The following is a 24,360-nucleotide window of genomic DNA, read 5'->3' on the forward strand; positions in this document are numbered from 1 at the left end:
CCGAGGGCATAAACTGAAACAGGAGTGATATATCCAGCTGGATATGAAGAAGAAAAAATCACTCTAGAGCTATTTAATCATTTGAAGGAATTTCACAGTGATGCTGTGGAATCTCCATCCTTGGGAGCTTTCAAGACTCGATGGAAGAAAGCCCAAGACAACACAGTCTTAATCACTTAGAGTTATAAGATTTGACTAGATAATATCTAGTGGTCCCTTACTGCTGGAATAATTTTACAATTAAAGATTTTGCCTAATGGTTTATGACGCATAATAATCCTGCCAAATAGTGCATTTACATTACATTTTAATATTCCAATTTTAAAGGGTAATACAAATTTGCTTTGATAAATATTTGGTCTTTCATCTTTTGCATTGTGTCTCATTTTTCTGTTCATTAAAAATTTCAAAACATACACTACAATTCTGAGTTTTGAAAGAAATTGTGTTTAATCTATTTTAAGCATCCTGTATTTTGTTATCTTAATCTGTAGTACTGATGAAACATGCCAATGAAACATGTTGTTATAAATCACACTAGTTTCCCAGTAATAGGGTAAATACTTTATTTTGCTGATTCAGGAGAAAATGGGAGAAGCAAAATCTTGACATTCTTGAGAAACCAAATTTCTCCTTTCACAGCAAGTTGATATTGCCCAGAGCTCCTCCTTTTCTTTGAAACATATTCCTGTGATTAAGCAAAACCCCGTGACCAAATCAACCACATAACAAAGGCACTGCTGAAAGTTAATAAGCTAATCGTTAGTGAGACTTAGAATCCCATTCCCACACAGATAGGTCTCCTATACACTTGAGTGCAGGAAGAGGGATGGTGAGGGCCAGGGGAGCTTGCAGCTAGGGTCCCCTGCCACAGCCCACACCAAGCCACAGTGCTGCCTGCACAGAGCTGGCTCTGTGTCACTCCCTGCCACGTACCTCCAGCCAGAGCTCAGAAACAAGCCCTCTGAGTCACTGCTAGATGAGGAAGTAGGACGAATAACAGAAACATAGAATGGTTTGGGTTGGAAGAGACCTTTAAAGGTCATCCAGTCCAACCACCCTGCAGTGAGCAGGGACATCTTCAACTAGATCAGGTTGCTCAGAGCCCTGTCCAGCCTGACCTAGAATGTTTCCAGAGATGGAGCTTCTACCACCTCTCTGAGCAACCTGTGCCAGTGTTTCACTGCACTCATTGTAAAAAATTTCTTCCTTATATCTAGTCTAAATCTCCCCTCTTTAACTTAAAACCATTATCCTTTGTCCTATCACCAAAGACCCTGATAAAAATTCTGTCCCAGAAGGGCTGGCTGTAATGAGCACTGTGACTGCTGTTCTGTTGGAACCATGGGCCAGAGTAAGGCAGTTTGAAATCCACCAAAACAGCCAGGAACAGAGAGCAGCTGATGGAGGCAGCAGTGAAAACCAGAGGGAATGAGAAATAAGGGCTGATCCTGCATCAGACTTGCAAAGTCCCTGACTGGACAAAGCAAAGTGAGTTTGCTTAACAGCTTAGAGCCTATAAAAACACAAAAAAAATGAAGGCAAAGGTGTGGACAGGGTGAGTAGTGGCATAGCTTGCCACCCTGGCTGGGTTGGAAAGTCTTGCTATGAGGTGGAAAAAATACTCCCTCTCCTGTGGAGGGGGCTCTCACCCACTTGCTTTTTGCATGAAGGGATGAGGAGGCTGGAAGGGTCCCCCAAGATGGCACAGGGCCAGCAGCCCTGGGAGGAGGGAGCACAGCAGCTTGCCCATTCCCTGCTCAACCCGTCTGGTTTCACCCCATGTGTGAGTGAGCTGACTCAGTGAGCTGACTTTTTGGAGGAGGAAAGGGGTTTGTTGCTCATGGGCGATGTTTCCAAGTCCCTCTGCCATTTGCCCCTGCCACCCCACTGGCCAAGTGAGAAGGCAGCTAGCTGTGTTCCTGGGGAGTTTCATTTCTGTCCTCTGATAAAAAACAGGAGGAAATTCGACTGGTATATAAGAAAATGAAAGGAAAAGAAACAATGCATTGCATTATTAATTCCAGAGCTATCACAAAGCAAGCTGTGGTTCATGTCAGAATTAGTTTCATTTCTCCTGATTCTTGTCACAGTGTGTAGGAGGAGCCTGTAAATGAAAAAGCAGAAGAAGAAGTTGAAAAAAAAGCTACTGCTTCTCCTTGCTACAGGACACTACACAGGTAGAAGTTTCTCTTTTCATTCTTCTAAAAATGATAATGCAATTTTTGACTGTTATCTTCATTCCTTTTAATAGATTCATGTGAGAAGGCTGCCTTAAGTCTAAAATAATTGTGGTTAAACAAGGTTGCTAGGAGTAGGATTTGTTCTTTTCTGGGGTGGAGAAAAAGAAAAGACATTAGAATTGTTTACTTTTTAAAGGGAGAGGACTGAGGGACAGTGTTTAAATTGGAACACATTTTTTAATGTACTGTGTGGGGGCAGTGTTCAGCAACAGGGTCTAGCCAGCAATACTCGTGTAGCATCGTAAGTTTTGCATTGCTTCATTTTTTTTTTCTGAGAAGACAGCTATAATTAATAAGCGTACAACCCAGAGACTGTGTAGTTTACCCAGATATCCTGAAGTCACAGGTCAGGCAGAAGTCTGTGCACTCCACTGGCTGGACACAGAGTGCATAAATGCAAGAGCTGTGTGGCTTCAGCACCACAGCTTTGTGTTTTGGGTTTGATAGTGGATTTTGTTATTACCCCTTGAGATGCAAAGCCAGAACTGTTAGAGAAAAATGAGGCAACTCCTCTTCAGGACCATCAGCACGTTGGTGCTTCATGCAGATGTGGTTGTGTAGCACAGTGCTTTGTGTTGTTCCAGGGCAGGTTTCCAACACACAGGCGGGCAAACATCTAAAGGATGTTTCATTCAAGGAAACCAATATTGTCCTGATGAGGGAGGAAGGCGCAGCTCTGATGAGGGGGTTGTTATCAGACTTTCAGTATCAGCACTTCAGCCAGGTGTCACATTTCGCATGTGGATTCTGGCCAGTTTCAGAAAGGCACTTAAAAAATTGTGGCTCTTTTTTTCCTCTCCTCTTTTCTTTCTTCCATCCGATGTTGTCAAGGCTGAGTACACAAAGAAATCACTATGCCTGCATGGCACAGTGAAGGGTTGCACTGACTGATCTAACCTTTTTCAGGTCCAGGTGGGGAACAGCCAGGTAGTCCCAGAAATCCACTCATGCTAATTTACTCAGCTGTTTACTGTAGGTATCTTTGTTAGCCAGTGTACCTGTGTGCACACTGTGGTCTGCACTGTAGATCCAGCTAAAAAACCCTTCTACCAATGCGGTAAGATACAGCCCTTGCACTGAAACATTTCAAGAAGTTGTCAGGTTTTTTTATCGGACCCCTTAAGTCTCAGTTTCCCAGATGTCACAAATTTATCTTTAAAGATCTTTTTCTTTTTTTCTTGTTCTTGTTCTTTCCTTGTGGCTTTACTACACTATTTTTACATTTCATCCTATTCATTATAAAGATGGATAAAGCTTGCTGTCTAACCTTTTTATGAAGGAAACATATCCATGTTTAGGAGACCATGTGCTAAAACCAGTACATGAATAACTCTGAACACAGCTCATCGAATGTAAAGAGTAACATAAAAGGGATGGAAAATTGTTCCTGGGTAATATTAAATTATTATTAAATTATTAAAAATTTATAGGAAGTGTTCATTCCACTAAATTGAAAGGCAAGTAGAGAATGGGGGAGGCAATAAAAGAGATTACTGTTAGAAACACTATTATCAGTAAATTCTTTCCTGTACCAACAGAAAATCACAAAAGAATCTGGTGGCCAGTTAATGGGGAATGTATGTTTATTGCAGAGAAAGCACTAAGTCTTCATTCAAGGAAGAAAAATATTGTAATTCATTAATAGAAAGAGAAAAAAAGTTCATACTGAAATATTAAAGAAAGTGGACATGTGGAAAAAGATGAGGGAACTGTAAAATTAATACCTATATAGAAATTAAAGTAGTTCAGTCATCTTTTATTGCTGGTCAAAATTTAGAGGTTTCCCCATAGTAACTTATTTTTTTATTTTGATAGAAGGAGACAGGAATATCTATTTTTAAAAAATGGTATTGCTTTGTTAAAAAGAGAGACTGAATAGCAAGTGTGGAATTAACCTGTTTTTTTCTAAACTTGTTTTACACATTTAAAGTATAACTTATGTTGTGTAGGATCATTCTGTTTTGGCATCTGCTCAAATTAGAAAACCTGTAAACTCAATTCAACCAAAAATTAAAAGAACAGGAAGTTATTTCAAGCAAAAAATTGTTTTTCCTAATTAATTTTCCCAAGTATTTGAGTTCAACAGATCTTGGTTTTGGAAGAGGGAGGTTAAAAAAATATAGCTTTGAAAAAAATACTGTTTTGGTTTTTTTTTTCCTTTAAATCATTCTCTCTGGAAATCACTTTCCCTGGAAAAGGTCACATCAAAAGCCCCTGGTTTCTTTAGTCACCCATAGAAAATATGGGTGAACAAGAAAATAAAAAGTCTCCGTGTTCTCCCTTCTCTAACATCATGTCAAGTAAAATCTGCTTTTTGGAGAGGATTTAAGCTATAGAGGGGGCACCAAGATACTGAGCTTCTAAAATAGGGGTAAGACTTGCCTCTAATAAATGTTTCTTTCACAAGAGAGGCAAGTTGGCTGCATAGCACACTATGCCTTGGTGTGTCCTACTCTCATTGCTGGCGGCCCATCCATATCGACCCTTCTTGTGCTGCCCTGTAGTCCTGACCCCAGGTGACTGAAGTTAAGCATTCACACACTCTCTCCAACCTGCCCAGCAGCTGCCATACTGACTGAGCTTCTCAAAACACTTTTCAGCAAAATATTTCATTGAGGAAAACTGGCTTTTCGCAAAAACTGGTATAACATTTTTTTCCCCAATAAAATTAATCTCGTTTACTCTGTGGCAACTTCCTTTTTTGAGAACACAAAGAAAGTATAAGAGAGGAAGGGAGAAGTGTTTCAAGTCTATCTTCTGGAGAGCAGTTTTAGTGATTTGAAAAGAGCTATGGCACTTGATATCTACTGAGGATTTGAATCAGTAAATAAAAGTGATGTTTGATTTTCTCTGCTATGATCACTGTTGCAAGCTGGAGTCACTCAGTGCCCCATGTTTGATTTCAGGAGCTGTATGAAAGAGTGGTTGGACCAGACAGTAATCACTGTTTAGTGAAGCACTTATGGACAACCTCCGTGGTAGGCCAAAAAATCAGCAGGCCATGGATAATAAGAGTCTAACATCCAAACAATTTTCTGAAAGAACCAAACCTGCGAAGAAAGACAGGTTTGCATCACCTTCCTTAGAAACATCTTCAGAAGCTTTTGCAGTACCTCTCCCACCTGACTTAGATGATGAAGATCTGGTGTCAGAGAACATGATTAAGAGAACGCCTGACTATGAGCAGAAGGAGTTGAAGAAACAGTATTATGGAGACCAGGAAAAGGTAAGGCAGAAGAGGGCATAGATCCTCCCAATTCTTACTCCTGTGTTTCACTTTGTGCCCCAAAATGAATTCACTTGTCTCTTTGGGCAGTCTGCACTTGTTAGGTCTAAGTAGAGGAGTACTTTTGGGATCAGGGCCAAAAAGTAATTTGTGTAACTAGGAAGACAGGTACCTGCAATTAATCTGCAAGCATAAAAAATGCAGGTGTAAAAAACAGGATGGCAGTAGCCTAGCAGCCAATTTAATGTGCAATGCGTATCTGTTTCAGTGGTAACAATTAACAAATGTTGAACAGAAATCCTAAAATTGAGATTTTTTTTACTTGAGGCTCTGCTACCTTCAACAGAAGTAAGAAAGGTTAATAATAACAACCTGTATTGAATATTTGACACTGAAAATAGATTGGGTTTAAGTCTGTGTCATAGTTAATGAAGTTCCTTGAGAACAGTTAGTATTCACTAACTAGTGAACATTGTAATGAAGATAGTGGGGAGGGGTTTAAAATACCTGCCTCCACTAATGTGTGCTGTCTTTCTCATCTTGAAAGAAAAATTTACCTGTTTTATTACAACTGATTGATAGATGTATTTTCAGAGGTGGCTTTCTTAGACAAAGGTGGTGGTGGGCAAGTTCAATTTTTCTTTTCAAAAAATCAGGTACAAATGTGCCTGGCCCGTTAGGTTCTATAAAATATTAGTGTTCTCAAAATTGCTTTTCTAAATGCAGTGATCAGACTGGAACATGAAAAGAGGAACTGAGAGAAGAGACCAAGCTGATCTTTAAAAGCAGGTGGACCAGTTTTGTAAAGGGCTGGAAATTATTTGGTTTGTTTTCATGAGAATTAAGAGCTTGTGTAAATATCTGGCACATGTAGCAAAACTAAAAACTTACAATAACCAGTCATTTAAAACAAATCAGTCATATTAATCCCTTACCTTACCCTAAAATGAGGCAAAGAAAGAAGAGCCATGATGATCTAAAATATTTTAGCAAGTTGTTAAGGATGCTATGGCACAATGCTTTTGGTGCTTACGCACAAACTAAATCTTCAAACTTCAAACAAAGATTTAATAAGCTATTCTGTACTAAATTCTCTTATTATTGGAACTACTCTTTGTTTGCTTACACATACTTCTCTACATTTGTAGATGAGTGGAAGAAAATGGCAGTTATTAAAAAAATAAATTAATAAAACATGCTTAGTAATGAGATCTCCTTTTATTATTTAAGTTCTTGGGATATCTTATAAAGTTTAGTATTTTCACTAAGGATGGTCATTGAGCCAAGGTTAACTGATTTTGTCACATTTACAGACACCTATGTATAACATGGAGGTGCAAGGATGCACAGTGATATGAAGTACGTGCCAGTACATGAGGTTTACTAGAGAATGATGAGCTGGAAAAGATGCCTAACAGTTTGTTTTTTTGGTTTTTTTTGTGGAAACAACTTATTTTAAAATTATGGAAAAATCATTGTAAGTTTAACTCTAGCAGGCAGCAGAACATACCTTGTACAACCAATACGAGGAAAAGATCCGACCCTGCATCGATCTTGTTGACAGCCTGAGAGCTCTTGGAATAGAAAAAGACCTGGCTTTGCCTGCAATTGCAGTGATTGGAGACCAGAGCTCTGGGAAAAGCTCCGTTCTAGAAGCCCTGTCTGGTGTTGCTCTTCCTAGAGGCAATGGTAAGAATTCACCTTCTCAGGTTTTTGGTTTTGACTTTTTCCCCCCTGGCCTTTTTTTTTTGGGGGGGGGGGGGTTTTTTTTTTTTTGCTTTTTTTTTTTTTTTTTTTGGGGGGGGGTGTCTTTTTTTTTCTGCTTTTTTTTTTTTTTTGTCTAGGAGTGGGCAATTCCATGATTGAGACTATATCTAAATTGTGAGACTCCAGAGGCCTCAGCTCTGGTTTCCAGCAGAAGAAATGGATGTGTAGGTGGGGCACTGCAGGGTAACTCCAGCAAGGCACATGTTCTTGGTGGTCAAGAGACCAGGAGTAAGAAGAGCATAGTGTGGCCTATTTGCCCCAAACTGTGGACTGACTGAACAGTAGCATCAGCTGACTCGGTGTATTTCCCAGCAAAGAGCGGTGCAGCAGAGTACCAGTTTCACACGGAAGACTAGTTTTGAAATTTGTTTTTGGGGTGGGGTTCTTTTTGTCAAGATTTTCTTACAGATACCTTTTTTTTTTTTGGCAAAAAAATGTGCAAAGATCTTTACTTACAAACATGTGCCTTGGATATTGGAAGACATTGCAGCTGAAGATTCACTTTCCAGCGCCGTGTGTCTGTGTGTGTGTACACACACATATAAGTTCTACAAGATCTGTGTGAGTCGACAATACCATCTAGTCTTTCAGGCTGGACTTGAGAAAGAGGTTTTCACAGGATGTAGGTGCAGCACCGGAACAGATCACCCAGAGCGGTGCAAATCTCCATTCTTGGAGGTTTGCAAGACAAGACGTGTCTGTACAAATCTATGGCTGACCTCACCTAGTGCCAGTGACAATCCTACTCTGAGTGGGAAGTTAGAGGAGAGCCCCTTGGCAATGTCTCTCTCAATGTTTCTGTGTCTCTGTGTGAAGTATTAGGCAACCCTGTGTACACTATACAGCCCATGGCTGTGTATCACGAGTAACAAGTGCTGAGTGTTACCTCTGTCTTTGGAACTGCTGCAGGTATAGTTACACGATGTCCTTTGGAACTTAAACTGAAAAGAGTACCTGCTACCCAGCCATGGAAAGGGAAAATTTGTTATCGCAACATCTGCAGAGAGCTCCAGAGTGCCTCTGAGGTGGAGAAAGCAATAAGAGAAGGTGAGTTGTAGTGTATTCCCATGCAATTTGGCTTGCTCAGTCTCCTTTGAATTTTTTTCTGCCCTTTTCTTAGGCTAAGCAGCAGTCCTCAGACTAACACAGTGGTTGTAGCCACAAGTAACACCAAGTGTTGAATTCAGGGCAGAAGAAGGTGCGTGTGGTGGTCTTAGTCTCAGCTAAGACCACACGGTGCTTCACTCACTCCCACAGTCCAGTGAAACCCAACACAGTGGGGTAGCATAATATAGTGCTCTCAAGACAGTTGTACTACGAACTACTTCAATGGTGAAGATGGGCCAATAAAATCTTGGGCCCTGTCCTCATCTGGATGCCATCTGCTGGGTTTGGGCAGGTTGTCTGTCAAGTTGTAAACTTGCAAAGCCCTAAATGGTTCCTGTTATCAGTTCAAAAGCACAGGGAATGCTTGATGTGTCAGTGGCTGGAAATACTATTTTGGAGAAATTGGCAAGGAGGAAGCATGGAGGGCATATAGAGCTTCTGCCAGCTAGTGTGACCACAGCCTCAAAAATTACCCTTCCCATGTCACAGCTTCACTTTTATGTTATTTCATGCAGCACAAGAAAATATTTTTCTCACCCAAAGGGGAGGAAGCACTTGCCATAAATGTGAAATATTCTTATTTCCTTGACTAGCCCAGCTCTACAATATTGGTATTCATCCTAATGTTTTTTCATTAGCTTTTCACTATATTGTTTGGATATTTTCAATATATCCTTCCAAAACTGGCAAGGCAAGTGGTATGAATGGATTAAGCTAATTACAGAGTTGAAAGTCTCTCATGAGAATGACTACAGGGCTTCCTTGCTCCTTTGTGCCATTCACAGTTCTAACATTATTGCTTTATGAGATCTGGGACTAATTACTTGATCTCTCAACCTCACTATCAAAGTGCAAAGAATATACAATACTTTATTCTTATTTTAATATATTTAATAGAATAACAATAATATATTCTTCTATTTATCTTTCAAGGCAGCCAATTAAGCATTTCTGCAAATGACCAGTACCTTATCCAATCACTCTTGTTGTGGTTTATTTACATGTATTTTGTCTGCATATATGAGAGTTCATAAGTATATGCTCTGTAAGATATTACAGTTAACATTCCGAAAGGACTCCATGTATCCTTGTATTGCATAACAACTTCCTTAGATATTTTTAATAAATGGAATTACATGGATGGCTGTATCCAAAAAAAAGCCAAGCCTTAAAAAACCTCAGGTGGTAGTAGGTACTTTTCCAAGTCACTGTGTTCAGCTTCGCTTTGATTCATTGTTTGAAGCTTGTATTCATTGCCTTGCTCTTTTCTCCTTGCAGCCCAGGATGTTGTGGCTGGTACTAGAGGTGCCATTAGTGAAGAACTAATTTCCCTAGAAATTCGGTCCCCAGATGTCCCAGATCTGACGTTAATTGATCTTCCTGGAATTGCCAGAGTGGCTGTGGGGGATCAGCCAAAAGACATTGGGGAACAGGTAAACCTCAGTCTCATGTGCCTACCTGTGCACGGGGTCACTTCTGTAACCTACCTCATATGCAAGCCTTTGCTGTAGGATGTTTGAGTTATTATGCTGGACTTCTTAGCCAGCAATAGAGCTGCGCTAAAAAACAGGCCTATTTTTCAGACAAATAATTGCCAATAGGAACAGTGAGGTCCAGGATCTCCTGTCTGCTCTGTCGTGCAGGAGGGATCTGCCCATGCCCATGAAGGAACCACCTCAGGTGCCTTGACACAACCTACCCACAGCAGCATGGAACAACCTGGCCATATGGATCCTGAACACAGTGCTGACCCATTGTCCCTTGGCTAGACCACAGTCTGGAAGATAGAAACATCCCAAAATGGGTAGTCTCTTACCAGCTCTCTGAGTGTATTTGGCAAAGGTGAATAAATCTGAGTTCTTGTAAGCTCTTCTGGAGCAAGGCAGCAAATTGGCCCTCTTACAGTAAGGTTTGTTGCTCTGTCTTTGTTGAGCACAGAGCACATCAGAATCAGGCCCATCCTGATTTTTCTTATCTTTTAAGGGATCCCAGCAGACCCTTTTAAAAGTAAACAGAATATGTGTTAGAGTGGAGGGGATCTCTACTCTTCCTCTGGCAAGTGACATTTAAGGTCATCAGATAGTGGCTCCTATTGGTCACATCTTACATGTAAACATCTGATTTCACTGAACTTCGTTACTGCTGTGTTGTATTGCAGATCAAAAAGCTACTTAAAGGAATTATTGGCTGCAAAGAGACACTCAATTTGGTAGTGGTACCATGTAATGTGGATATTGCAACAACAGAAGCACTGAAAATGGCTCAAGAGGTGGACCCCAGTGGAGAAAGGACACTAGGTGAGGCAATTTCTAAACTACAAGTTGAAATGCAAATCTTTTTTTCCATGGTCAGATATTCTGTATTCCACACCAGATCTGTGAAATTAACTACTAGAAGATGGAAAAGAAAGAAAATAGCCTAAATAAACTATTTACAAAGCTTGAGATGATGGGTGGCCAACTGTAGAGCAAGTTTTACAGTGTGAAGCCCAGGAGCTGAGAATTTTCTAGGAGAGAGAAATGAAACAAAGTTGCTTTATAAAACACTGTACAGAGTATTCCCGCTCTGGGGGTGGGGTGTCCTACTGCACCTCTCCCACCTTCAACTCCTGTGCTCAACTAACTTTCCCTTGGGGTAACTTCACAGGGATCCTCACAAAACCCGACCTGGTGGACAGAGGAACCGAAGAGTCTATCGTTAACATTATACGAAACCTGGTCATCCCCCTCAAAAAAGGTTACATGATCGTGAAGTGTCGTGGGCAGCAGGACATCCACAACAAACTGGCCTTGGCCACTGCAATCCAGCAGGAGAGAAAATTCTTTGAGACTCACAAATATTTCAGGTACTTCTCACAGAAAGGACCTAATAAAAAACATATTAAAGTCACTTCAAAGCTTCCTGTTGACTTGCTGAGCTTTAAATTAGGGTTACAAACAGGTATTAATTATACTCGCTATTTCTCATTGCCCATGTAGTGTTGCGTTTCAGTAAGCCAAAAGAATTTTACATGTCAAATAAACTTTTAAAATGTATTTTGGATGAAATTTCAATATATATCTCTCCTTAACCCTGGAAGAAATGCAATTAACCTCAGAAGTTCAGAATAGTCCCAAAGAATTCAAGTTAAGCATCTCAGCACTTCTTCAAGTCAAGCACTGAAATATTTCTATTCACTGGAAAACACGGTGAAACTGAGCATGAGAAAGGATACTGCCTGTGCTGAGGGCACAGATTTCCTCAGATGACTCAGCAGCAAATCAATCATAATATAGAGAATTGCAGGTGAAAGAGGTTTTGAATCAGTCTACTTCACATATCATAGAATCATAGAATGGTTTGGATTGGAAGGGACCTTAAAGATCATCTAGTTCCAATCCCCCTGCCATCAGCAGGGACACTTTCCACTAGACCAGGTTGCTCAAAGCCTCATCCAGCCTGGTCTTAAACACTTCCAGGGAGGGGGCATCCACAGCTTCCTTGGGTAACCTGTGCCAGTGTCTGACCACCCTCACAGTGAAAAACTTCTTCCTAATATCTAATCTAAACCTCCCCTCCTTCAGTTTAAACCCATTTCCCCTTGTTTTGTCATTAGTTGTCCTTAGGAAAAGTCCTTCCCCAGCTTTCTTGTAGGCCCCCTTCAGGTATTGGAAGGCCATATGCAGGCATAATACAGCAGCACATTAATCTGCTGTATTATTTGCTATTTTCCAGTTCTTCTCAGTTTCCCTTTGCCTAGCCAGTAGCAGTAGCTGTTGAAAACTCTTGCATAAAAGCCACGGTGCCCAGACAGTCCTGGGCTGCTGTTTCATTTGCACTAGCACTCCCCAGAGGGCCCTTTCTTTACTCAATTTGTGTAGTAGAACTAGTGAAAACAGAGCAGAGCATTAATGCCCTGCCCTGCACATGTGGTCTGTGCAAAACCACCTTTTCCTCTTTTTTGCAGCATTCTTATGGAAGAAGGAAGAGCAACTATCCCTCATCTGGCAGAGAAGCTCACAAATGAACTTGTGAGACATATTATTGTAAGTAACAGAGGTGCCATACTATGCTGTTTTTATCAGTTACTGTCTAAAAATAAGTTCAGCCCTTCAACCTTGGATTGCAATTGATTGCAATTGGATTGCATCTTTATATGCATAGTGTGGTGGTTTCACTTGGCTAGGACTTGGCTAGCAGTTAGCCAGCAGCCAAACACAGCCGTTCGCTCGCCCCTCTCCCCCACTCCAGGGCACAGGGAGAGAATTTGGGGCAAGGGTAAGGAGACTCATAGGTTGAGGTAAGAACAATATAATAATTGAAATAAAATAAAACTTAAAATAATAATGATATTAAAATAATAATAATAACAGTAATGAAATATGCAAATGAGTGATACACAGCGCAGTTGCTCACCACCCGCCGACCAAGCCCGTCCTGTTCCCAGATAACGATCCCAGAGGAGCGACAATCCTGAACTGAAACCTCAATCCTGGAATAGCAAGAGCTCGACCTCATATATCATTCCATATTAAACAACATATGATATGTTATATCACACAGAATATCCTAAAACACCAATTTAGCTTATCAATTTAAATATTCTGTGCTCCCTCTGGATCTTGCACTTGTAGACTAACAAAACATGAAGTCCTTCACTTCCAGCAACAAAAATGCAAACACTAGTATGTTATCAGTGTCTCTCTCATAACAAATCCCATCCTGGAACCAAAACACAGCACTATTCTAGCTGGTAAAAAGAAACCCAGCTCTGTCCAAGCTAAAAACCAGGACCCATAGATAGTACTTAATTATCCTTCAGTCCAGCAATCTGAGAACAAATTGAACTGAGAATTAGAGCTAAAGAAACCCGTGCTCTATCCTCAGATTTGCCTTTATGCTGAAGATTGACAATAGGCAAATCATTTCAGCTACTTGTGACCCATCACTCTGCCCACACTGCCTTTTGTTGTTCATAAAGCGTGTTGATCGGCTGGGTGACAAGTTACTGCTGTGAGCTTACTAACACACAATAATTTATATTTAACCAAAAACATCTTCAAAATCTCAAGTAAGTTCTAATTGTTTTATTATATTACTATACTAATATAAGTATATTGGGTTTTTGATTTTATATACATATATCTGTAAGTAATAGAACTTATTGCCATTAAAGGAAAATCCTAAAATACAATGAACTCCTAAATTCAGTCCTGAAGGACAAAAAAATATGTATTTATGTAACTTTACATAAAATAAGCAACTAATCAGCCATGCTTAATCAGGTATTTATCAGCAATGGAGGTGTTAGTACATTCCTCGCATCACCACCTCCCTGGTGCAACCTGTTTGGACATAGTTTTTGGCTCAGTGTAGCTGAAATGTTGCCCTAGTCTGCAGCTACTCTGTCCACCTTGCAGTGAGGTCCAGCCTGATTTCTCTGGGAGATCCTGCCCTCTCAATGAAGGCCATATTTGCACTTCCACGCTATCCCACTATCACGTGTGGGATGCAAGGACAGCAAGCTCTTGGACTCCTAAGAGCAGCAAAGATCGTGTGCAACTGTAGGTCATTCTAAGAGGGATGTTGTTTTCCTTCCAAAATCAGACAGGATCAACCTATCTAAATGTCTTTCTTTACTGTCTACCCTCCAGAAAAATTTACCAACTCTAGAGAACCAAATACGTGAGGTGCTCCAAAAAACGTTACAGGATCTACAAAAGTATAGAAGAGGCACACCCAGAACAGAGTCTGAGAAGCTGATTTTCCTCACAGATGTAAGTATCAATATTGGTCACAGAGCAGAGCAAGGAGGTAAATGTGGAAGAAAAAAAAAAACACCTAAAGGTAGCAAACCATTGGCATGGACCACCAGGAAGCTTGTGGTATCTGTCACCGAAATGAGGTTTTTGAGGGTAACACAGACAAACCTATGGCAGGAATACATCATACCTGCAAAAATAATGAACCACAAGAGCTCGTGGTCCCTTCTAGCAATTTTTTTCCTGTGATTTTGTGACAAAAGAACTGAACAACAACTCAGTTATTGCTCAAAATCAAGCATCTCGGAGAGCGAAAACTTACAGTCTCGCCTGCCTAACACTTTTAAGAGTTTCCATTGTTTACAGCACTCATAAGATGAAATGCATTCCTGATACCAAAATATGGTTTGCAAGTCTACCTAAGTGTCTCATCCTGGGGAGTTAATCCCTCATGGTAAACTTTTGGTAGGCCAGCAGAGGTGCTTATGAAGGCACATCAGCCTTCAAAGACTCATACAATTAGAATTTAGTAAATGGTTCTAAGAATCCACAGGAAAACAAAACAAAACCAAACAAAACCAAACAAATAAAAAAGAAAAAAGAAAAAAAAGAAAAAAGAAAAAGAGTATCAAGTCTGTTCTCTTTTCTGTGCTGGTTTTGAGGGGAAAAAACCAAACAAACCAAACCAAAACAAGTCAAAACAAAACAACAAACCAAACCAGCTAAACAAACAAAAACCAAAAACCAAAACAGGAGCTAAGAGGATAAAGGATGTATGGAAGGGATGTTTTCAATGAACCATGTCCTTGCTTTAACATCAAATAGCTGCAGATTTACTCAACATATGCCAGTTATTCTGAAAAAATGAAACTTTACAACAGTGCTTGCTTTTTCATTACAGTTGATCAAACTCTTCAATCAAGACATCTCTCAGATAATGCGTGGAGAGGAACAGTTGTTTGGAAATGAAATCAGACTGTTTACAAAAATCCGCAGGGAGTTTAAAACATGGGGAGTAATTCTCATGGAATTTGCTGCAAAGGGTAAGCATAGAAAACCATCACTTGCAGCTGACCTGAGATTTTATTCCCTTGCTTTTAAATCATGACACAGCATCATCAATGGGTTGTTTTCAAGAAAGAGAAAAACAAGAAGGTAAGAGCATTCATCTGTTGCAGTGTTAGGCAAGTTATGCTTTGGTCTCTGGGGACAAGGACCCAGCTTGTGTTAAATGCTGTCATTACACAGAGTTCAGTGGATATCTCTCTTCTCCCAGCAAAGCAATAAAATCAAGACTGTGGACCTTGGCACAGAACTGGTTGGTAATTTTCTGAACCATTCTTCTAAATAACAGCAACAAAACCAACACCAACATCAACACCAATGCTACTACTACTACTACTAATAATAATAATACAACTATGCAATAATTTTTTACCATTCTATTACTATTGTTATTATTGTTATTAGGAATGTTTTGGAATGTTGGTCTTTGTTCTTAGCTCTGGTTTAAGGTGTGGAGAAAGCAACTCTGTGTCTGAAATAACCACAACCTTGTAAAGAGTATCCCTTTCTGTGCATCACCCACCTTGCTAATTATCTAACTGAACTCAGTTCTAAACTGAGATATAGGATGATACACACAGACTGAACTCTGCTGTACACTCAGCATCTTTTGCAGTATCTTTTTCAGATCTTTCCGAGACCCCCATCATTTGCTCTTAGAGATGAAATAGCATCAGCTGCCAGTCAAGCAGTAGCTCTTGAAACAAGTTCTTTTAGTCTTTGATGCACATCTGTGTGATCACTAATGCCTCTAAAATGATAGGTACAGATCAGCTGCAAAGGTGCCACCAGCCAGAGACAAATACATGTATTCATACATATATAAATGAAGACAGGCAGACATTGGTGTATGTCAATGTCTCTTATGTCCCACCCATGAAGTACCAAGCCAATCAAAATGATTTTATGGAGAGGAATAAGAATAAGACAATGAAGGCATGAAGAAATGGATGTAAAAACAATAGAAAGCACTAGGAGAAGGATGCAGCTTCTTCAGAGGACAAAGAACAACTGAGTTGCAGAAGATACACAAGGCATCACATTGCAGCTGAACCACAGTCGGGAATCCTCTTGGTACTTTTAGATTATCCCCATTGATTTAAACTAATATGTCCGACTTCACAATAGTATCAGGGTAGCAGCACACAGCAACACTTAAAACAGCACAGCTCTTGCTGACAATATGCTACCCTAAAGTCAGGTGTACGTATATACTCAGGGGAAGTATTTGCATGTGCAGCAAAGTTCACTTACATAACCTGAAAACTAGAGGTAGCTTTAGCGAGCCCGTCCTCAATGAAAAGCATTGTTATCAGGCACTGCTAGGATTTCTGAAGATACATCACTGCACGTCAGATGATTCTGTTTAACTTCAGCTTTCACACAGAATCAAAGAATCACAGAATGTTAGAGATTGGAAGGGACCTCGAAAGATCAACTAGTCCAATCCACCTGCCGGAGCAGGAACCTAAATGAGATCACATAATGAATGAAAGGATTAAAAATAGCAGATACTTTGGATACTTGAAGCCTTGAACTTTCAATTGCAAAGTTGATAGATGTTCTTGTGGCCATGTTACAGCTTTGTACTACCTTAACTGTGCAAGTATTTTTTCAGACTGAACCCAATAATCCACATCTACTTCTGTCCTTTCTCTTCTCTTCTCTTCTCTTCTCTTCTCTTCTCTTCTCTTCTCTTCTCTTCTCTTCTCTTCTCTTCTCTTCTCTTCTCTTCTCTTCTCTTCTCTTCTCTTCTCTTCTCTTCTCTTCTCTTCTCTTCTCTTCTCTTCTCTTCTCTTCTCTTCTCTTCTCTTCTCTTCTCTTCTCTTCTCTTCTCTTCTCTTCTCTTCTCTTCTCTTCTCTTCTCTTCTCTTCTCTTCTCTTCTCTTCTCTTCTCTTCTCTTCTCTTCTCTTCTCTTCTCTTCTCTTCTCTTCTCTTCTCTTCTCTTCTCTTCTCTTCTCTTCTCTTCTCTTCTCTTCTCTTCTCTTCTCTTCTCTTCTCTTCTCTTCTCTTCTCTTCTCTTCTCTTCTCTTCTCTTCTCTTCTCTTCTCTTCTCTTCTCTTCTCTTCTCTTCTCTTCTCTTCTCTTCTCTTCTCTTCTCTTCTCTTCTCTTCTCTTCTCTTCTCTTCTCTTCTCTTCTCTTCTCTTCTCTTCTCTTCTCTTCTCTTCTCTTCTCTTCTCTTCTCTTCTCTTCTCTTCTCTTCTCTTCTCTTCTCTTCTCTTCTCTTCTCTTCTCTTCTCTTCTCTTCTCTTCTCTTCTCTTCTCTTCTCTTCTCTTCTCTTCTCTTCTCTTCTCTTCTCTTCTCTTCTCTTCTCTTCTCTTCTCTTCTCTTCTCTTCTCTTCTCTTCTCTTCTCTTCTCTTCTCTTCTCTTCTCTTCTCTTCTCTTCTCTTCTCTTCTCTTCTCTTCTCTTCTCTTCTCTTCTCTTCTCTTCTCTTCTCTTCTCTTCTCTTCTCTTCTCTTCTCTTTTTTCTTTTATATTTTTCCTTTTATTTTCTTTGTTATTATCCAATCATGAACTCATATATCTGAATGTTAGAAATTAATGCTTTCATGGCTTGACTTCTACATGTGCACTTCATCTATAATGCACAAATTTGACCTCCAAAACACAGCAATATCAAAACTTTTCAAAACACTTAGAAACGCATCTTTGCCTGAATATGTAAACCAAAGGGATATACCTAATTTGAGATGGTAAATCTATATATTGCCAACAAAGAAATATTGACTGTAATATCTTAAATAAAAATAGCTAGTCAACAGTACATTCCCTGGAATAAGACTGTTTAGTGAGTTTGGGTTTTTATTTTGTACTAGATTTCTTAAAACTCAGAAGTGACTGGTAATGGCCACTTTGGTAAGGGTAGCAGTTCCAAGAAGAACCAGTACTTTTGAGCCCCATCATAATTTCTGGATTGCTTTCTGTCAGTTAGAAGACTGTTTAGTGAGTTTGGGTTTTTATTTTGTACTAGATTTCTTAAAACTCAGAAGTGACTGGTAATGGCCACTTTGGTAAGGGTAGCAGTTCCAAGAACCAGTACTTTTGAGCCCCACCATAATTTCTGGATTGCTTTCTGTCAGTTAGATGCTTGATTCAGTGTGTGAGATGGCTCATTCACTGAGCGTTAATGTGTGTTAGTTCTGTAGTAACAGTATTGCTTGAAAGATTGTCTCAGTAGTTGTTCTTCTCAAGAGGATTTCAAAGACAAGACAGACTTCCTTCTCAAATCTGAAATTTATAAATTGAGTAATTTAGTAGTAAAGCAATGTTATTTTAATATTACAGCTAAAAAAAATGTACCTAGTAAAGTGTGGAAATATGAAGACCAGTACCGTGGACGGGAGTTCCCAGGCTTTACCAATTACAGGACATTTGAGGACATTATAAAAGAGCAAATCATAGAACTGGAGGAGCCGGCCATTGATATACTGAACAACATTCTTGGTAGGTCTCGCGGGCCACATGAGGCTGTTGTGTGGGAGACACTGGTGTGCCCGGCAATTTTTTCAATAGGATAAGCTGACATTCTCACTGCTTGAGCAAAAGATACAGCCAGGATGCTTTAGAGTGGGGAAGTGAATCTGATTCAACCTGGGCGCTTGCTTCTTCTCTAGAGCCTCCAATCTCTAGTAGTCTCTAGCATTTGTTAATATAGTTAATGTAGTCTCTAGCATTTGTTAATACCTTTGTCAGTGGCTTGTGGAAGGATATTAGAAAGTAACTATAATAAATAATACAGTGAAGATATAGTATGGTAGAAGTACCTGGTGCCAGCCAAGTGGCTTGGTATTCCCAAACTCAGGGGGTGGCATTCACAAACCTGAACTGGGAACCCAGCTGCTTTGCCAATTCTTTGCCTGATCTTGTATGCGTTATACATTGGCTGCTGGGGAAAAGCGTGCATAGTTGATTCAGTAAAAAGCATTCAAGGAGAAAGTATGTCATGATCCTATCTCTCCTATGTTTGCTTTAGAAGGTAACTGCGGTGTCTGTGCCAGACTCAGTGTATGTGCTAGCTCCTGTTCCTGAGGAAGCCGCTCAGGGTGAGAGACGCAGATGTGCTTACATGGCCAAGTGATGGCACATCTGCTCAGACACAACTATAAGCAGAGAAATTGCTTTATCAAAGAAATCCCAGTGATGTTCAGTCTCTTGGGTGTTAAGTGGTTACAGGAGTTCTTTAATGGCTCACACTCCTGGACCTAGAAATCCTACTTGTTTGCATTCGTCATAAAAGCATTGTGCATCAATACAGCTGCTCAGCTATTTCTAGATGAATACAGAAAATGAGTAGTTTTCCCAAGTCCAATATTAACAATTGTGCAAAAACCTCACTTGCTAGCCTGACTTTATTTCATCTCTCTGTTCTTCCCTTAGGAATGGTTGAAGAGAAATTTATGGAACTCACTAAAAGGCATTTTGCTAATTTTCACAATCTAAACAGAGCTGCTAAGGTAAGACACTACCTATAACCTGAGATAAGAGCAAGACAGAATGGCATTTGTAAGTACAGCCACGTTTGCAGTACCTATCCCACTGCATTACCTTTATGCAAGCGTGGCATTTATTGCAGGCCTACGGTTTTCATAAAATAAGGAAAAGCTTGAAAATGATGGCATGTTTATAACAGCACTAACAAAAGTACATTTTGCCTTTTGGTATAACTTTGACAAGGTTTAAAACATACATTCCTTATTCATTCTGGTCACATTCTTGATGTGTACAATACAATGCAAAGAAAACCTGGCATGGCTGCTTTGAAAAGTTTATCATTACTTTCAAATTTCAGTTCTGCAGTGGTTTTTAAGCATGTAAGTAGCCTTAGAGCACTGAACAGTGCTTTTCCCTCTCTGAAAGACAAGCCAGGGTGTCAGCCAGTGCAGGAATCTCATCTTTGATAAAGAGGAGAAGCAGCAGACAAGCCAACAATTGTTCACCGATGAGGGAGTTAGAAGATGACTGTTCACAATTTGGGGGACTGCATGTTTTGAGGTGGAGCTAAATTATATGGATATCATTGAAGGCCTTTTCTCAGAAAGAGCTTTGAGGAAGAGACGAGAAGCAATGCTGGCAGCTAGGAAACAGAGTCCACTCACAGGGTTCTGATTAAAGAGGATGTGAGTGAAATAGATGGTTTGCTATTTGACTTGCATGGCCAAACCCTACTGAGCTTCCAGGCCAACCAGACAAGTAAATAAGCTATTTCAGCCACAGAGGTGTTCAGGGAGGGTCTTTAGGCATAACACAGTGAGACGAATGAAGAGGGAGGAAGTTCTGCTAGACAATGAAGATGAGAAAGAAGATGGGATGCTTTCTTATGGATGCTAGGAAAGCATTTTAAGGGAATTTAAGGATGACTGAGGGAACTTTGCTGCCCACACAGACTTCTAGGTGGAAGTATGAAAAAGGTCAGAAAGCACCAGTAGTGCCATAAAAGCACTAGCCAGTGAGGGGTTAGACAGGGTTGGCTTGCTGGCAACAGATAGGAGACTGAGGTTTTTTTTTAGAAGGGCAGGAGAGGTAATGGAGTTCACATCGGTTTCTGCTGTTGCTGCCTCCTGCAAGAGGGAGAGGCAAACACAATGCATGCAAAAACCAAGGACAGGTTGCAGGCTGAACTCATGGCTGGCCATTGCTGCTTGTTCCCGTCAACCTTGTATTTTCCTGCAGGGTCCAAGCACCAGGTTTTGACAGCTCCCAATCATGTTTAAGGAAGGGACAGAACCATCATGTCTTCCTGCGCTTTCACAACAGAGGAACCAGAACCTATAGCATTACTCTATGTTGCCAAGAGCCGGTCTGGGATCAGACAGTGCAGCAGCAAGGACTGTTGAACACTGTGCCCACCTTGCTGTTCCCTGGGGACACTGCTAAGCACTGGCACCTTTGCAAAGGAAGCCTACACAAAGGCTGGGTAGGGACTTTTTTCAAGTGCACATAGTGATAGGATGAGGCATAATGTTTTTAATTAGAAGAGGGTAGATTTAGATTAGATATTAGGAAGTTCTTTCCTGTGAGGGTGGTCAGACACTGGAACAAGCTGCCCAGGGAAGCTGTGGATGCCCCCTCCCTGGAAGTGTTCAAGGCCAGGCTGGATGAGGCTTTGAACAACCTGGTCTAGTGGAAGGTGTCCCTGCTGATGGCAGGGGGGTTGGAACTGGATGATCTTTAAGGTCCCTTCCAACCCAAACCATTCTATAATGCTATGATTCTATGAAGCAAATGTCTAAGAATGTGTTGTTCTTTTTTTTCCTAGATGAGAATTGAAGACATTAGAGAGAAACGAGCAGCAGAGGCTGAAAGCCATATCCGGATCCAGTTCAAAATGGAGAGAATTGTATACTGCCAGGATGACATTTACATTAACGATTTAAACTCTGTTAAGGCAGAAAACGCTACCAAAGTTGGCAATGAGAAAGTGTTTCAGATTGCATCTGTTTCAAATCAAGAGCCCTCCTTTGTCCAGGAAATGGTTTCTCACACAACGGCCTATTTCAATGTGAGTTTACAAACTGATACAGCAGTTCTTCTGCACCCTGAATGCTGTAGCATATACCCCTCAACCAGATCTCACTGTAGTCAATATGAAGCTTTCATGCAATACTACTACTGTGCAGGGAATAAGAGCCCCAGGGTATAAGTGTCTCATCCAAGTGCACACACAGCTTCCGTGTGAATTAATTGGAGCTTCTGACCAATGATGAAAATGCCAGGACAAGGCTGGTCTGATGGGCTGTGTCAGCACAGTCATTGGGGAGTAGTTGTACACTGCAGGATATGGTGATTAGAAAAGCCTGCAGGTTGTTACAATGACAGCTGGCTCCTCAACCACTTGTTAGCCACCCCCTAGCCTGGCACAGCTCCCTTCTGCGGCTGCCCCTCACTTGGAAAATATGCCATCAGCAAGAAAGTCCTCTTCTCACCTTCCTCCAGCCTTTCAGGCAGAAAGGGGTGACTCCCTGCTGCCTACACAGCCCCACACCAGTACAACGTTCTCTTCACAGAATCACCTTATGGGGACAAGTGTCAGAGGGAGGAAAGGACAGTCACTTATCAGCATGGAGGAGAGAACAGGATGATGAAGAGCCCTTGGCCCTGTAGTTCGAAGTTACTGATACTCAGTTGATGGCAAGCCCCGCACTGCAGCAAAGGAAGCAACAGTCCTAGAATTGATTTCCCCACTGCAAATTTGTCTCAGTTTTCAAATAACACTGGTTTCCACAAGTTTAACAACATTATGTACAGCACTTGAGCGTTTGGTACAAGGCCTGAGAGCTCAGGTCAGCCTCAAGCCCCTCTGCAATTCTTGCTGCCAGCAGAAAGTGGTGGCAGTGACTTGCAGTCAGATCCTAAACTAATGCAGCAGGAGGAGCAACAGTAAAACATTAAGTTAAAATGGATTTGGCTACCTGTAGAGATCAGAGTGTGTATGCTGTACTGCAGATAGCTCCATAGAACTTAAGTCTCTGTAAGACAAATGGGACGTTCTAACAAAGAATCATGTTAAAGAAAGACAGCAAAGAACTTGCAGTACCAGCACTCGCTTTTGATCTATATTTCATAAAACTCCCTCAGAATGCAACAAGTTCAGTATTAGTAATGTAGTAAGGTAGGTAGCAGTTTACCTTGAATTTCAATAGCAAAAGCAAAGTTTTGACAAATTCCTGCAATTAATAGTTCAAGCTGCTCAGGCTGATGGAGAGAAAACCATTGGCTTTCAGAGAGCAAGAGACCAAGGTAGAACTGCATAAGCTCTTCCCTCCCGCCTCATTATACTCTGCTATAACATTAATGTCTTCAATGCTCATTATACACTTTTGTAAGTGCTCTAAGCACCATTTTCAACAATAACAAATGCCAGGGCATCTATTGCAATGCCAAATACACTTTGAATGAGACTAAAGATCTTAAGTGTCTATGGCCTTTGAAAACGGTATGCATGAATCTGTGTCACCTATGGTAGGGTAGAGTTTGGCTCCAGAAAAACACTCATATTTAAAGCACCAAGGCTGCCTCTTGCCACAGTCAGTACTGCCTAGAGAATACGTAGGCTCAATCAGTGCTTTAGCTGACTTAGACTAATTGTTTGCTATCGACTAGTCTCTGCAAACTAGAAAGAAACTAAACATCTAGTCTTAGGTATTTTCCAGCCTGAGCTCAACCCCATTCTTGCACACAGAAGATTTTCAGCCACTGAGCTTCAGAGGTATCTAAATCCAGAAACACCTTAGCCTTCTCTGAAAACGGGCTGCCTAAACCCTACAGGACCTAAAGATCAAATGTGCCTCTACTTGGTCTTCCCACTGCCATTTTCAAGTCAGGTGCCACAAAAAAAAAAATTAAGATGGCACTTCTCTCATTTGCAGCCAGTCACTCAGGCATAAGTGCTCAACTGACACCAGGAGGGCTGCGGGGAGGAGGTATCAGTAGATGTAATGTAGGCACACCAGTCTCACTATTGCTGAAGACATTTTCTCTTAAGGCTAAAGCTTACTCCAAAGCTGTCTTACATTTAAAAGGACAACAACATCAGAAATAACATCTAAATACAGGAATTTACCACCTTTGGGAAAAATCACTATTTGATTTCCTGTACCATAATAGATTAGTAGTGTTCAGAGAACACAGGTTTGATGCCAGAAATTGTTCACAAGTACTATTCATCAGACATGTCCTCGTATAACTCTTACCAACAATAGCTGGCAGAGCCAAGTAGGGAACAGCCTGCCTTGAGTTTAATTTGCTGAGTGGTAAAAAGCAAAAGCTGATATTCCCGTAACAATTTTTAGATCTTTAGGTACAAAAGAGTCTAATAGCAATTATTTTTTAGTTCCTAGAAGCATTTACTTCTTGAATTCAACACAACATTTTAAAAACATGTTGTCATTTCTTACCATATTACCTAGAGCCCCTTCATTTTTTAGTTCTTTTTGAGAAACAAATATTCTGCCTTTTTCTCCCCCTTCTTGCAGGGAGCAAGTAAACGCCTCTCCAATCAGATACCTCTGATAATCCTGTCTTCTGCCCTTCATGACTTTGGGGATGACTTACAGACCACAATGTTGCATCTTTTGCAAGAAAAAGACAAGTTAAACCATCTCCTTCAGGAGGACGGTGAAGCTGCTAAACATAGGAGCTACCTCAGTCAACGAGTTAATCGTCTCACCAAAGCCTGTCAATACCTGAGAGACTTCACCTCACTGTAG

The 24,360-nt window shown here is 40.6% G+C and overlaps 1 protein-coding gene across 1 annotated transcript; it reads left to right on the top strand.

The window, feature by feature from the left end:
- Nucleotides 1–5,205: 5,205 nt before the first annotated feature.
- Nucleotides 5,206–24,360, top strand: LOC104518282 (interferon-induced GTP-binding protein Mx). Its single transcript, XM_010173565.1, has 13 exons — nt 5,206–5,469; nt 6,966–7,158; nt 8,146–8,283; nt 9,622–9,776; nt 10,502–10,640; nt 10,990–11,188; nt 12,290–12,368; nt 13,977–14,099; nt 14,986–15,127; nt 18,440–18,598; nt 19,532–19,608; nt 21,411–21,653; nt 24,127–24,360. Exons 1-13 carry the CDS (start codon nt 5,206–5,208, stop codon nt 24,358–24,360), a joined length of 2,145 nt encoding a protein of 714 aa, XP_010171867.1.

Source organism: Antrostomus carolinensis, unplaced genomic scaffold, assembly GCF_000700745.2.
Source record: "Antrostomus carolinensis isolate BGI_N321 unplaced genomic scaffold, ASM70074v2 scaffold15798, whole genome shotgun sequence".
Classification (NCBI taxonomy): domain Eukaryota; kingdom Metazoa; phylum Chordata; class Aves; order Caprimulgiformes; family Caprimulgidae; genus Antrostomus; species Antrostomus carolinensis.